The following is a 14,573-nucleotide window of genomic DNA, read 5'->3' as shown; positions in this document are numbered from 1 at the left end:
AAATTGGCAAATGACATGCTTTTCCTCCTTAAATCTTTACTGCTGCATTTCTTCTTCTGCCTTTCCCCCTTTTCCCCCACTCTGCTCCTTTCTTCCACTTTAAACCCTCTCTCTTCATTCTTTGTTCCATTTCCTTTCTCATCAGCTGACTTTCTTCCTGCTTCCCTGTTCATCATCACTATAATTTATTAAGCAACCCTTTGTAGAACATACTGTGTTAGATTGCATCTCTCAGTGGTGACATGGATTTGGTACCTTCTTATAGAAGCTTATTTATAAGAATAGCAGTATTGTTGCAAATAGTCACATAAATATCAAAGAACAGAATTGCTTTAAAAGCACATAGAATAGTTGATACAATTTTAAGTATCATTTTTATTTTAAAGCTAGGGGAAAATTATAAATGTGCTACAATTCTCAAAAATATAATTGGAGTTATTTATATTTACTCAGAGCCATATAACTATAATCAGGGTTTTTTCCACTAAAATTAAAACAGAATCTCAAAGCTTTAATTAATTCTCTGTAATAAGCCCAGATATTAAAATTGGATCTAAAATGTTTGAATGTATAATGAATGATATCTTATGTGAATATAGAGATATAGAAAATGCTTTTAAAACAATTATAGAATAGTACAAAGAGCATTTGCTTTAAGAGTTATGAAATGTAAGTTCAAATCCAGTTTAAGCAACTTACTAGGTTTTTTGTTTTGTTTTTTAAAATAACAAAATATTAAGCTAGTACTGTAATCTCTTTGGGACTAAGTTTTCAAAGCTATACATTGACAATAGTTAACACTTCCAGACCTGATTTTTCAGTTAACAGATAAAAATGTGAACTCACCTTGTAAACTGCAAAAAATTATTGTGTAAGTTATCATTATTAATTTCTTTAAACATTCTGCAAATATTTACTAGGATGTTTAATTTTTTTCCATAACGGAGTAGATTTTTTTTTGTTGCGGAATTTCAGAAAGAAGTAAAAGTATCTTTAACCAGAGGAAATGCTCAAGGTCACAGTCAGAATAAAGACTATTTGCTCTTTCTTAGAATCATCATCTATCTGATAGATGTTTGGCTGTTTTTTTTTTATGCTCACTTAATTAGTACATTTTCTTTGAAATGCTTTTCCCTGGGGCACTGACAACATTTTAGACAGTAGTATAGCTAACTGAAGATCTAAAAGTAGAAGTGATGAAGGAGGAAAAAGGTGCATTTCCTACAGAACATCCATTGATATGTGAAATGGACCGTGTTTGGGCAGGTCTCAAATGTTTATTTTTGTTTTTGACTTTTTCAATTACTAACATCTGCTTATGTATTGAAAAGTAATATTTTGTCTCTTTTATTTTCTCTTTCTTCATATAATCTTAGAGTTTCTGTGCAAAGAAATGTTTGAAAGAAGAATGTACAGGTGATATTGTAAGGATGCTAGAATGTGATATACCTGGAATTGTTAAAATTTTGGTGAGTATGTTTATCTTACTTTCTTTCACTTTACTGATACTTTTCACTTAAAACAGATCTGCAATTCTGCAAATTAAGCAAGATTCTAGCCCTTTTTCATGATATCTAAGCCTCATGATAATTCTGATGTACTGACATAGCCATAGAAGTACTTATATGACCTTAAGTATAATAAAAAAAATCAATTAAGGGAGAGGAACAAAGAAGAAGAGTGACAGAGATAAAGTTGGCTATGCCTATACCAATGAAAAGAGTCTGTCATGGACCTATGATTAGAACTGATCTAATTCTGTGCTGTCCAAAGTTAAATATCATTTTAGATTTTTTGAAATCCCTTTAGTATTAAAATATCCTATAAAGGTAGCTAATAAAAGTGATGCCTTTGAGTTGTGGTGTTGGGAGAAGAATATTGAATATCTTATGTACTGCCTAAAGAATAAACAAGTATGTCTTGGAGAAGGTGTGACGTAGGTGCTCCTTTGAAGCTTTATTTACTGGATATCTAGGATGGCAAAGCTTTGTCTCACATACTTATTGGAAAGGGTCAGTCCTGGGAAAAAGACATCATGCTTGGAAATGACATCACAGAGGGACAGCACAGGAAAGCAAGAACCTCAGCAAGAGGGATTTACATAGTGACAATAACCATAGACTCAAGCATATCAGAAATGGAGAAGATGGCACAGAATAAGGCTAGGTTCAGATCTTTTGTTTATAGGGTCACTGTAGCTTGCATTTGCTTCAGCTGCACATTAAACAGCAAGAAGATAGGATTTTTTTATTAATTTTTTTAAATAATTTTTTTTTTATTGGGAAAAACATATTGGGGGTACAGGGAGGTGAGGGTTGGGGGCAGAAGGGTGGGGATGAGCCAGGATGCAGTTGCAGAGCTGCACAGTTTGGTCGGTGGGGGGAGCAGGTGAAGGAAATGATGAGGGTCCAGTGGGGACCAGATGCTACAGAGGAATGACAAGCATTTTCCAATAGTAATTAAACCAATTGTCTTATTGATTTGGGAATTGGATGCCAACTCTCTGGCTTCTTCATGCTGAACAGGGGTGTAGATATAAAGGGGGGAAGGGAGGACGCTTTATCACCTTACTGGTGGTCTTGGGTTACAGCTGCTTGCCTTCTTGCTCCTGAGGGCCGCAGCGGTTCGCCCCAAGCTGGGAGCCAAGCGCAGCCCGCCCTGGGCAGAAGGCCACGATGGCTCGCCCCGGGCAGAGGGCCATGATGGCTTTCCCCGGGCAGGGGGCCGAGGGCAGCCCGCCCCAGGCAGAGGGCCGCAACGGCTCGCCCCAGGCAGAGGGCCGAGGGCAGCCCGCCCCGGGCAGAGGGCTGTGATGGCTGAAGTAGTCTTTTTTTAAAAAAGGAGAAGAAAAAGTGTGTGTGTGTGTGTGTGTGTGTACCATCAAATTGGATCTGACTGGTACAGGAGACTGCCCCTCCTTCTCCAGCAGAGCATGAAGTAGAGTCTGGGGTTCCCCCCCCAGGTGCCTGTCGGGGCCTGGGTTTCAGCTGTCCACACCACAGCAGTGGGCAACGAGCTTAAAGCCCCTGATGGCTCTGGGCGCTGACTCTCACCAGTGGCTATGGATGAAGTCGCAGGCGATTTTCAGCCAACGCCGTAGAAGATAGGATTTTAAATGAGTAGCTATAGAATATCTCATATAGTGACAGTTACCAACAATGTTCTTAGATAGTGTATCTATTGTGTTTTTTAAAAAACTACTGAATTTTTTAGTTTTTACACCGTGTCTGATCTTACTTTTACTGTATAGAACTTTTGTATTTCAGATTTAGCATTTAACTCCTGTACCTTATTTCACATATAATATGCCCATAGAAATCGTGCACACACTCGTATAACACACACATTATACATAAATGAGGGGTGTTGGACAGTTTGTAAAAAAAATATTATGTACATACCATTTCCAGAAAAGTATGGAATGGGAACTACTTTTTTAAAGGTGAACTATGTTTTGTATTCTATTCTGTTTTATATTCACCATGACTTTATTGTCATTGTTATTATCTTTCTAAAGTTAAGAATAGGGACTAACAGTAAAGAGCTTTGACGATTGACTTACATTAGTGCTGTTTCTTCCCATTATTTGCAGTTTGAAGTTGTGAGAAAGGATGAATATGTAACCATTGAGAATTTAGGAGCAAGGTAAGCTTGAAATAAAATAAAATATTCTGTTACTTTTTCCCCCCAAGCAATCGTAAATATTTCAGTGTCCTATTTCTCTGTGTCTCTTGTCACTTGAAGCTCCAATAAATTTGAAGGAAATATCAGAAGTGTGAAAGGTTATATTTACCGCCACTTACCTTCTCCCTTTTTCTTACGTTAGTCATTTAAATGCTAAAATGAGGAGAAATTACATGAATACTTTTCCTTCTTGAGTGAAAATGACCCTTTCTTGAAAAGAAATATTTCTGCATAGATTATATTATCTGTGAATAAATACAATTTTATTTCTTCTTACAAAAATCTCTATGCCTTTTATTGATTTTTGTTTAACTCCTGGAACTGGCTCTTCTCAGGTAGGTGTACTGTTGAATGCAAGAGATGAGCTGACACTTTTCAATTCTTAATTTTGGGGAGATGCCGGCACTTTTTGACCATAAACTCTGTTCCTAACATACATACATATAAAGCTGATGAAATATCGTCTTCCCCTAGTTACTAAACTTTTTATTATCAATGGATAATGAAATAATTAATGCTGCTTGTGCAAGTGTTGAGATGAACATAAGATTTTTGTCTTAAAAATTTAATCTAAAAAAAAATTTAATCTAAGCTTATTAGTATACTGAAATATACCAGTAGGTTTTCAAATATTGCTTTCCTGGTGTAAATGCTAATTGGCCATGATCTATTCTCTTTTTTTATGTATTTCAGGAATCAGTTTGTTAATATTTTCAGAGGTTTTTTTGCGGTATGTTTTTGAAAATACTATTCTTTAGTTTTACTTTTTAAATTTTTTTTATACTGGCTTATTCACAGAGTTTAAATACATTGTTTTTCACACTGGATCTTTCCCATTACCTTCACCACCCTCACCCATCCAGTTGTGTGACCCTGTGATTATCCCATCCCCTCACCACCAATCTTCACCCCTCTGCTCCCCTTGGATCCTCATACTCATTCTACCATAATGTTTTTATGAAGTGTTTGATCTTATGGAAATAACTTCACGCAGTATAAAGCTCTCCAGGCTTTCCCAAGTTAGGTAATAATTTACAAATAAATCATTGCTCCTGTGTGCTGTATAGTATCCCATTGTGTGAATGTACCATAATTTCTCAATCTATTCGATTGTGGTTGGACATCTGGGCAGTATCTGTGTTCTTGTGATGGGGAATAACACTGCTATGAACACTGGTGTAAAAAAATCTCTATGCCTCAGTTCTCATTTTCTCAGGCTATATTCCAAGCAGTAGAATAGCTGGACCATACGGAATTTCTATGTTCAGCTTTTTGAGGAAGTGACAAACTGCCTTCCAGAGTGGGTGTACTATTTTACAGTCCTACCAACAATGTTTAATAGTTCCTATCTCGCCACATCGTCTCCAACATTTGTTACTTGCTGTCCTGTTACACTTTACCACTACTACTGGAGTGAGATGATATCTCATTATGGTTTTGACTTGCATCTCTTTTATTGCCAGTGATTCTGAGTATTTCTTCATGTATCTGTTGGCCATTCAAGTATCTTCCTTTGTGAAAATTCTTTCCCTGTCTTTTGCCCATTTTGTAATTGGGCTCTCAGTCTTTTTCTTGTGGTGGCTCTGGAATATTCTGTAACCTTTTGTTATGAGACTCTTGTCTGAGATGGTATTGCCAAATATTGGTTCCCAGTCGGTAGGTTTTCTTTTCACCTTGCTGGAAAAAGTTTTTGATGTGCACAGTGATTTAATCTTTAGAAGGTCCCATTCATCAATTTTATCCTCTTCAGATTGTGCATTTCTGACTGTATTTGGCAGTCTCTCTACACTGTAGACTAGTTTTCTAAGCTTGCTCTTCAGTTTTCTTTTAAAATATTTGTCCTTTGAAATCCATGAACAACAACAACAAAGCAAAAGCTCAGCATGCCTTAAACTTATATTCTAGTGTTGTTATATAATCTTGTCATGGAAAGGTTTATTTCAAAACAAAGGCACACATTTTCATCTCTTTTATGCTAACATCTTTTTCATAGTATTCAGCAGTAAATTTTCATTTTGTTTTTTTTTTAACCTTAACTTTTTCATGTTTGCATCTTTGTATTAGGATGGTAGATGGTATACTTGATTATTTATTAATATTTTCTCTTTTTTTCTTTCTATAGATTTCTAGTCATGGAATAAATTTTTGGTACTTTTGAGGGAAATAGCTATTGGCATTAATATTCTGTGATGGGAACATGAGTGGTTTCAGGGTTGCTGGTTTTTACAATATAAGTTCCTTATGTTTCTGTGAATACATGGCTTTGTTATGAAAGTAGCCTCTTTTGGGATTCTTTTGGTACATTTGCTTTCTTTGCTTCTCTGAGTGCTTCTACTGCTGACCTAGCTCATCTGTATTCCTCCATTTCTCCTCTTCACTTTCTGTCATGTCTCCAAATCCTTCTGCTGAGACTCCTTCCCAAGGCTTATGTCTTCTTCTTTCTAGAAAGCTCATGTTCCAACCCAGTGTTTTTGCAGCTCTAGAGATTGCATGAAATCTGGCCGTTATAAAGGCACATCTTACAAGTTGGCTTGGAGTTAGTTCTGACTCACAGTGACTCTGTGTGTTGCACAGTAACACTACTCCTTAGGGTTTTCAAAGCTCTTCAGACCTCCGGGCATTTCTTTTGAGGTGCTTCCAGGTGGGTTTGAACTGCTTGCCTTTCAGCTAGTAGTTGAGTGCTTAACCATTTGTGCCAATCAGAGATTATGCTAACAATTATACCTGCTTCTTATTTCCAGTGAAGACACCAACATGGGGTTTCACTGCTTGAAGTTTTTGTTCATTTGGTTTTTTCCCTATTAAAAAAATTATGGTACACTCATACAGTGGAATTCTATGCAGCACGCAGGAGCAATGATTTTGTAAATTATTACCTAACTTGGGAGGGAGTGGAGAGCATTATGCTGAGTGAACTAACTCAGCCCCACAAGGACAAATATTGCATAAACCCATTATTATAAATGAGTATGAGGATCCATGGGGGAATTGTGTGGAAGTAGAGGGATGAGGATGTGCGAGAGGCAGGTTAACCATGGGGTTGTATAATTTGATGGGTCTTGGGGGGGGGGTGAGGGAAATTGGAAGGATCTGGGCTGAAAAACAATGTATTCAGATTTTGCAAATAAACTAGTATAACAATAATAAAAGCAAAGGCAACATGGAGAGGGCCAAGTCTGACCTCTGCTGACTCAATAAGGAGGTTACAACTCAAATTGGTGACAGAAAACAATTTCTCAGTCAGGATAGTTTCTGTCACGTGCTCACAGGTCCTTCAGTTTTCATTCTTGTGGCTTTAGGCCACCGTTACAAAGCTCTCTTAGTCCTTCTCCCCTCCCTACACACAGTCCTCCAGTAAGCTTGGGTGCAGTCCCCTGGCTCTGGCTTTGTGTGGCCTTAGTCCAAGGTCAGCTCTGTCTCATGTTGCATTTCTGGTTCTCGACTGTGTCTGCTGCTATTCTCCTATATACCCTGGTTTGACTGGTGCAGAAATCTCTGGTCTCAAAGGCCACATGCTGAATTCTCTACTGCTTCTTTCTTGCTGGTGGTGAGATTCTCAAATGTCTGTCAGTTAACCTGCTCAATTTAGACTTTGTGGAATGAAAAACCAGCCAGTTCCTTTATGAATACAGTATTTCTATGTCCCCTGGTGGCAAAGTCAAAGACAATGGTGGAGGAAAGCCATTTTTGAACAATAACCTTGCTATACCACACTCCCTTTGCTTTTGAATTATTTCAAATACTGACTTATACATAGGAAAATGTGCAGCTTTTCTAAACCATTCTGATGCCAGAAATTTTTACTTGCCTTGATTATCATGACTGTAATTTATTTTTTCTATTTGTAGTTATCCAAGATTGCTGTCTCTGAGAAGAACTGACACTGATTTGAGACCAAAGATCAGTTTAAATTTCAGTGCAAAAGGTATTATTTTATTTTTACATGTCTCCTGTTGAAAACTACATGAATGTATGTTATTTCCTCGACAAAACACAGAGCCATTAACTATTAAGTCTTTATTTGTATCTGGAATTCATTGGGTTTGGTTTAACACAAGCAAGCAGCCCTTAGTGCAGGCTGGAACTTGTGGACAGAAGGAGGTGTTGGCTTTCGTATTCAGTTGGTGTCCTGTGGAGAACCACGCTGTATCCAACCTGGCTGTGACCAGCAAGGACACTGGGTTCAGCAGAGGTACACTGTCAACCACTCTTCTCTCACTGTATTCCTTTTAATAGGATGATCAGGAGAAAAGCCTTACATGGAAGGGATAAATATTTTCATCTCAGAGACAAATGGTCTGAGTTTAGGTACCTAGGAAATGCCAGCTGGCCAGCATTTGGAGAGCTTAGAGTTGGCTGTGGAAGGGTAGTTTGGGCCAGTGTTTCTTACTAGGGGAATGGCTAGACCTGATTTCATCAAGCCCCTTACCTACCAGTTCAGAGATTGCTCATTGTTTGCCTCCAATTATATGCCAGATACATCCAGTAAAAGTACAAATTTTAAATTTTCTTGACACATTATATCAGGAAGGATGAAATTAAGCTACATTTTGGTTATGAACACATATTTTGATGTTTAAAATACCATCTCTTTGCTTTCTAACCTACCTATATCAGCTCTCCTCTTTTGGAAGTAAAGTTAAACTAGAAAAAAATACCAAACAGCTGAATCTCTTGCCTTATCTCATTTCTAATTGAAAGCATTTTTTTAAGAAGGAAGAACATGGAGTTCATTAGGTCTGTGCTTCTCAAACCTTAATATGTATTTAAGTTACCTGATGGTTTCATTAAAATTCAGGTGTAGGTTTAATGGTTCCAGGGTGAAGTCTGAGATTTCTAGCAGGTTTTTAAGTGATCTGTGAACTACACTTTGAGTAACAAGGCAGTAGATCCCTTTATTTTCTTGACATGTATCTGCACTCTCCAATAGTATAACAACTAGTCTATGTAGATGTTTACATTTAAATTAATTAAAAATAAGTAATATTAAAAATTCTTTTATCAGCCAGACTGGCACCTGTGTTTACTGTCAAATGGCTAGTGGACGGTGCCGACATAAAACTTTTCTTTCATCCAGTAGAAAGTTACATGGTGCAGTGTTGATCAGAATAAGGCATAATTTTGATTAAACATCATTGGTTACCATTGTTGGCAAACTTCAGAATTTCCAGATGCCTATTTATTGCTATTTGATTGCCAGAACTCACTAACTTGAATAAACGTTGTGTGATAAAAAGCCGTTTGTGATGATTAATCTTTGTGATTAGTTTTAATACTAACAGGTTTTTTTGTTGACTTTCTTTTTTTAAAAAAGCAGTTAGATGGCCATGTGCTGTTTTGTACAATGGCTTTGGCAAAGTACACGTTCTTGAATGAACTTCATTCTTTTGGAATAATCTCCATCCTGCAGGAGCTTAAGTTGTAGTGAGAGAAACCACGTGCAGAAATAGAAAGAATGAATACGTAATGTCTTGACTTCTCAACATTGTTTTTCAGATGAAACCCCTATCTTCAAACTTGATTATAGTTATTTCTATCATCTGCTCCATATAATTATTATATCTGGTACTGACGTTGTTCGGAAAATATTCGATGAGGCTATGCCACCATCTCTTTTGAAAAAAGAGCTTCTAAAACACAGGAGTGTGCTGGAACCCTATTACAACCACCTTTGGATGAATCACCCTTTGGGTGGAGCATGGCATCTGCTTTACCCCCCAAAGAAGGAACTACTACAGTCCAAACAATTTGACTTATACCTCTTGTTTGTTCTCATAAAACATTTGAACGTATTCCCTGCACCCACAAAAGGCTGGAGTAAGGAACCACCGTCTTCAGATCTCTCCACGTCTGCAGACATCCTGAGGCTGTGCAAATACAGAGATACTCTCCTTGGTGAGATTTTGATGAATGGCCTCACTGAATCACAGTTCAGTTCAATTTGGAGTGAAGTTTCAGCTGTTCTTCTCCGTCTTGGAATGAAGCAAGAGGATATTGACAAAGTGAGAGAGAATCCCATTGAGAATATCTCCCTTGATTATCGTCAGCTGTCCATCTACCTAGGCATACCTGTCCCAGAAATCATCCAGAGGATGTTATCCTGCTATCAACAAGGTACAGAATAATCTTTTCCATCAGCTCTCAGATCTTCATTGGGTGGTTTTGCTTTTTTTTTTTAGGTCCTAGGCAGAGTGAAAAGGCAGAATATTTAGTGAGCACACATTCTTGGGAGCGTGAACTGGTCTAAAAAGTAATGGAAAGTGTAGTACTAGAGATATTTCCAGAATGCTGGGAAAATTCTAGCATAAAGGAATCTGAGAAAGTGCTCTGGAAAATATAATACTTAAGGATTTCTTAAATGTAGGCAGTAGCCTGTGAAGGAAGATGAAGAAGGATTATTCGGAGTGAAATAAAAACAAATATTTAAAATAAAACATAACTTGTAATTCAGGGAATGAAAATGTTTCACATAACTGAAGCTAAAGTTGGTGAGAATTCATAGACAAAACAATATTAAAGAGATAATTTCTTGCCATATTGAGGAGTTTATCTTCTGTTATTTCTCTAAAATTGTGTTGTTGTACATGCCAGCTAGTCTCATGGCAACCCCACGTACAACAGAACAAAATGCTGCCTCATCCTATGCCATCCTCATAGTATGCGCTAAAGCCCATTGTTGCAGCCACTGTACAAATTCATTGTCTTTCTTTTTTTCCTGACCCTGCACTTTACCAAGCAGTTGCTTAAATACGATTTGGACTGCTAACCAGAAGGTTGGGGTTTAAATCCATCAGCCCCTTTGCCGGAGAAAGATGAGGCCATCTCCTCCTGTAAGGATTGACAGCCTCAAAAACCTGAAGGAGGGTCGCCGTGAGTCAGATCGACTTAATGGCAGTGGGTTTAAAGATTATTACGTGGTTTCAAGAATATCCTTAGGGTCAGTATATATATTTCTCAATTTTCCCCCCCAAAGTTTGAGGTTTAATTTAGCATTTTTTCAGCTACACATTGAAACAACATCAAGACAACAACAATTCTTACAGCTTGACCAAGAGACAATGATAGATGGAGGGAAGCTTAAAGCTGTCAATGGTTTTGTTACTTGGTTTCAAAATCAACACCTGCAGAAGTAGCAATGAATAAATCCCAAGACAAGTTGCATTGGAAACAAATTTACTATCAGGACCTCATTAAAGTGCTAGAATACAGAGGTGTGCCTGATCCAGGCCATGGTATTTTCTGTTGCTTCCTATCCACGTGACCACGTTGGACAGTGAATAAGGAAGACTAAGGAATGGATGCCCTTGAATTATGGCTTTGACAAAGAGCGGAGGGCTGCCCTGGGCTGCCAAAAGAATAAATAAATTGATCTTATGGAAAAAGTGCAACCAGGGTGCTCTTCAGGAGCATGAAACTAAAACTTCTCGCATACTTTCAGCATGCTGTTAAGAGGGGCCCCTTTTTGGAAAAAGACATAATGCTTGGAAAAGTAGAGAGTCAATGAAAGAAAGAAAGACCCTCACAAGGTGGATTGACACAGTAACAGTAAGAGTAGGCTCAGGTATATCAGATGTCACCAAGTGCAGGATCCGGCATGGTTCCAGTCTGTTGTCCATGGGGTTGCTGTGGGTTGTAGTCGACTCAGAGGCATCTAACTACAACAATAACCTCCACTGATTGTGAATACTTTTCCTTAAAAAGTTAACGTTAATGCAAGTGTCTGAGCACAATAGTGGCTTTTTCTTGACCACTTCTGTTCATACTCTGTGACAACACCGTCTCCTTTCTGCCGCTGGACTGTGGGTGCAGTTTCAGCATCACTGAAACCTTTGTTGTGCTATTGTAGGTGGCATTCCCTGATCCTAAACGGTTTTTAAATTCATACTGCGAAATGAGGCTGTTGACTACAGCATATTGCTTAACTACCATAACCTCACAAGTTTCTCAACTGTTGAGAATTTTCTTTGGAGAACATGACTAGACCCCAGCAGCTGCCCTTTTATTAAAACTCCATATACTTTTGTGCTTTCTTGACTCTCCTCTGATGGCTTGTTTTGAGCATAAAATAAAAGAATTTTATTTTGATGATATATGGCAGTCAGACAAGAACACTAGACCTATAAATTGTATGAGTTTTGGGGAGGTTTGGGGTTTTTTTTTTACATTTGTTTTCACTTTATTAAGACTTTACATAATAAAAACAACTTATGAGAATTTGCTGTTTGCTTTGAAGTACTTATGCTCTAGGTTTTATCTATTATGAACCAAAACACTTTGTTCATTATTCTTTCTTTAATCACTTTAATCTTTATATTACAATCTAAGGAATGTGTCTATTTAAGGTAATTGATGAATGAAGCTGGTTGGTTATTTTTACAGTAAAGGTTAGTATGATACACAGTTATTCTGACTGTTTTTTTTAGTCTCATACAAAATCTTAAGGTTTCAATTGCAAATACAAGTCTAAATCTTTTCTTTATGTACTACAGGAATTGCTCTACAATCAATAACAGGCTGTCGCTGTAAGTATATTTAAAAACAAAATACCAAAAGGGATCTTTTAACTTGAAATACCTAAGAGACACTTGTAAGAGTTTTGTTTGGCCAAATAAACTGTATGATAAGCTGTAATTGTTAAAAGCGTAGAAAAGCATGTAATGAAATGACTTACTGATTAGCTGAACCTAGTGGTGACACTTAATCTGTCCTCTTAGTACATATGCCCAGAGATAGTATTTTATCACCCAGTGATAGTTGTGTAACTTTTGGACTCATAGGATACTTAACCAGGCAGAAGTTACCTGCTTGTTCTGTCTGCTCACGTGTGCTATTTAGGTAGCGTGACTTTTATCTGGTTAACTAAATATTGCTAAAGCTATATATTTAAGTATATATAAGGCAGAGAGTGAATAATCTTTATTTTAAATTTCCATAGTTATGTTCATTTTTTAAAACTGTCACTCACATTCTACAATTACAATTATACTTAAGAAAACAGCCTTAGGTCAGCACTGAATTTTAGACTATCTGTGACCTGTGAGACAAAGCCCTCAAGGCTTGAAGCTGAGTCTCTGGGACAGCATTAAGAAACTGTTAATGGACAACACCTTGTAATAGAGATGCATGTCCCTATCTCAACCTTGGGTTATAAGAAGTAAAAAAGGGGAAAAGAAAAGACCTATTTTTACTTTATATATGCCCTAAAATATATAATATTTACTATAGGCTCAATTTCAAGATACTAAAAAAATATTCAAGATACTATTTAGAATAATTAAGCTATTATGCTTGTTCTTATGATAACTAGTAAAGAGATATTAGTATTCAGGTTCCTACTCATTGGTCTCAGGCTAGTATATGTACCCCTTATCTGATCATTGACAGATTGGCATTGTGTTGTCACCTAGTAATTGACAGAGGAAAGAAAGTGTTTTCTGTTTTTATCTGAGTTTGTGGTGTGCGGTTTTGGTGTGGGTTTGTTTTGTTTTCTTTTTTGTGGGAAATCACTTATAATAATTTCAGAGACTGAAATTGTTTACATGTGATAGTTGAGTATTTACCTATATTATTTAGGTGTTGAAATAGAAGAGTCACAGAATGCAGAGGAAGAACTAAGTCCTCCTCTCATGGAGTACAATATGCATGTGAACTCCAACCCTGATGTACAATTAGCAGACGTGAATAAAGATGGAGCGTCCCTCCCCAGTGAATCTTCAACAGAAACTACTAAAGATCTCCAGGAAGTATAAACTTTCATCAGTATTTTAATTTAAAAATCTTGATCCAGGCTCTTATTTTGTTGCATGTGCGATTCTTAAAGCAATCCCAACAGTCTTGGTATATTTAACACAGTGTTCATGCAGGATTTGAATTGGGATGATGCTTTCTTTCCATAGTATTGCTATAATTTTTTTATTAATTTTTATTATTATTATTCTTTGTATGTGTACCATCAAATTGGATCTGACTGGTATAGGAGGAGATTGCGACTCCTTCTCCAGCAAAGCATATGATGGATTTGAACTTTGTAACTCTGGGATTGCAGTGCAGCTTCTTGCCACTAGGTCACCAGAGTTCCCTAGTGTTGCTATAGTTTTTTTAATACAGCCAGTGTTCACTGAACATTTACTATTTGCCTAGCAGTATGTCGATTTCTGAACACATTTCATCTTCCTGAGTGTTATGAGATTGGTGTAGGAGGATAATGAAAGACACAGAAAGAATAGGAAGAGAAAGAAGAGGGGCAGAGGAGGTGATGTAGCTTCAGTGTCATTTGCCCTGAAGAGAAGTAAAATTATCACAAGTAGGATCTTCGTATTTCTTAGCCGATACGTGGTAACTGTTATTAGGTTGTTACTGAATTATTCTTAGGCTTATGCATCTTATAAAACCAAGTATGAGTTTTTAAAAATCGTCCTCCTTTGTTACTCATTCATGCACACATATACAAGTGAGAGTGTGAGCATCCTGCCAGTTGCCTGCTCGACTGCATTTGCTGGTTCTTTTATACATTGGTGATATCTCAGGGGCAGAAGACTGAGATTAAAATGCAAACAGTTAACAGTGAAAACAATTGTCTCCATACAATCAAGACAGAAAATATGATCAATAATATTAGAAGGTGAAAGTCTCAATAATGAGAAGAAATGTATTTTTTAAAAATAACCCATTACATAGTTTAAACTGTGTATTAAATAAATTATTTATTTCTTGCCTATCAGGTTACAGATAAACCAAAGAAGAGAAAGACTAAAAGCAAAAAGGTAAGGAATTTTATAATTATTACAATAGATGCATATCTGATTTTGAACACCTATATGTAATACAGAGGTCTCTGACAGCACATTTTACCAATTCAATTTGTCTTTTAATTTTCATTTTAATGGACC

At 37.0% G+C, this 14,573-nt stretch overlaps 1 protein-coding gene across 1 annotated transcript in view; it reads left to right on the top strand.

The window, feature by feature from the left end:
- LOC102861351 (E3 ubiquitin-protein ligase DZIP3-like) overlaps positions 1–14,573 on the top strand; it is a 112,885-nt gene that overhangs the window by 35,830 nt on the left and 62,482 nt on the right. The window contains exons 10-16 of the mRNA XM_006890028.1: positions 1,377–1,469; positions 3,593–3,645; positions 7,533–7,609; positions 9,181–9,798; positions 12,174–12,206; positions 13,258–13,427; positions 14,406–14,447. Of these exons, the coding sequence (XP_006890090.1) occupies positions 1,377–1,469; positions 3,593–3,645; positions 7,533–7,609; positions 9,181–9,798; positions 12,174–12,206; positions 13,258–13,427; positions 14,406–14,447 (1,086 nt within the window). The remainder of the gene's footprint in view (positions 1–1,376; positions 1,470–3,592; positions 3,646–7,532; positions 7,610–9,180; positions 9,799–12,173; positions 12,207–13,257; positions 13,428–14,405; positions 14,448–14,573) is intronic.

The sequence above is a fragment of the Elephantulus edwardii genome, unplaced genomic scaffold, assembly GCF_000299155.1.
Source record: "Elephantulus edwardii isolate Elephantulus edwardi_28Jun2011 unplaced genomic scaffold, EleEdw1.0 scaffold00085, whole genome shotgun sequence".
NCBI classification, from domain to species: domain Eukaryota; kingdom Metazoa; phylum Chordata; class Mammalia; order Macroscelidea; family Macroscelididae; genus Elephantulus; species Elephantulus edwardii.
Note: the sequence above shows the minus strand (reverse complement) of the source record. Positions and strands in the feature narration are given on the sequence as shown.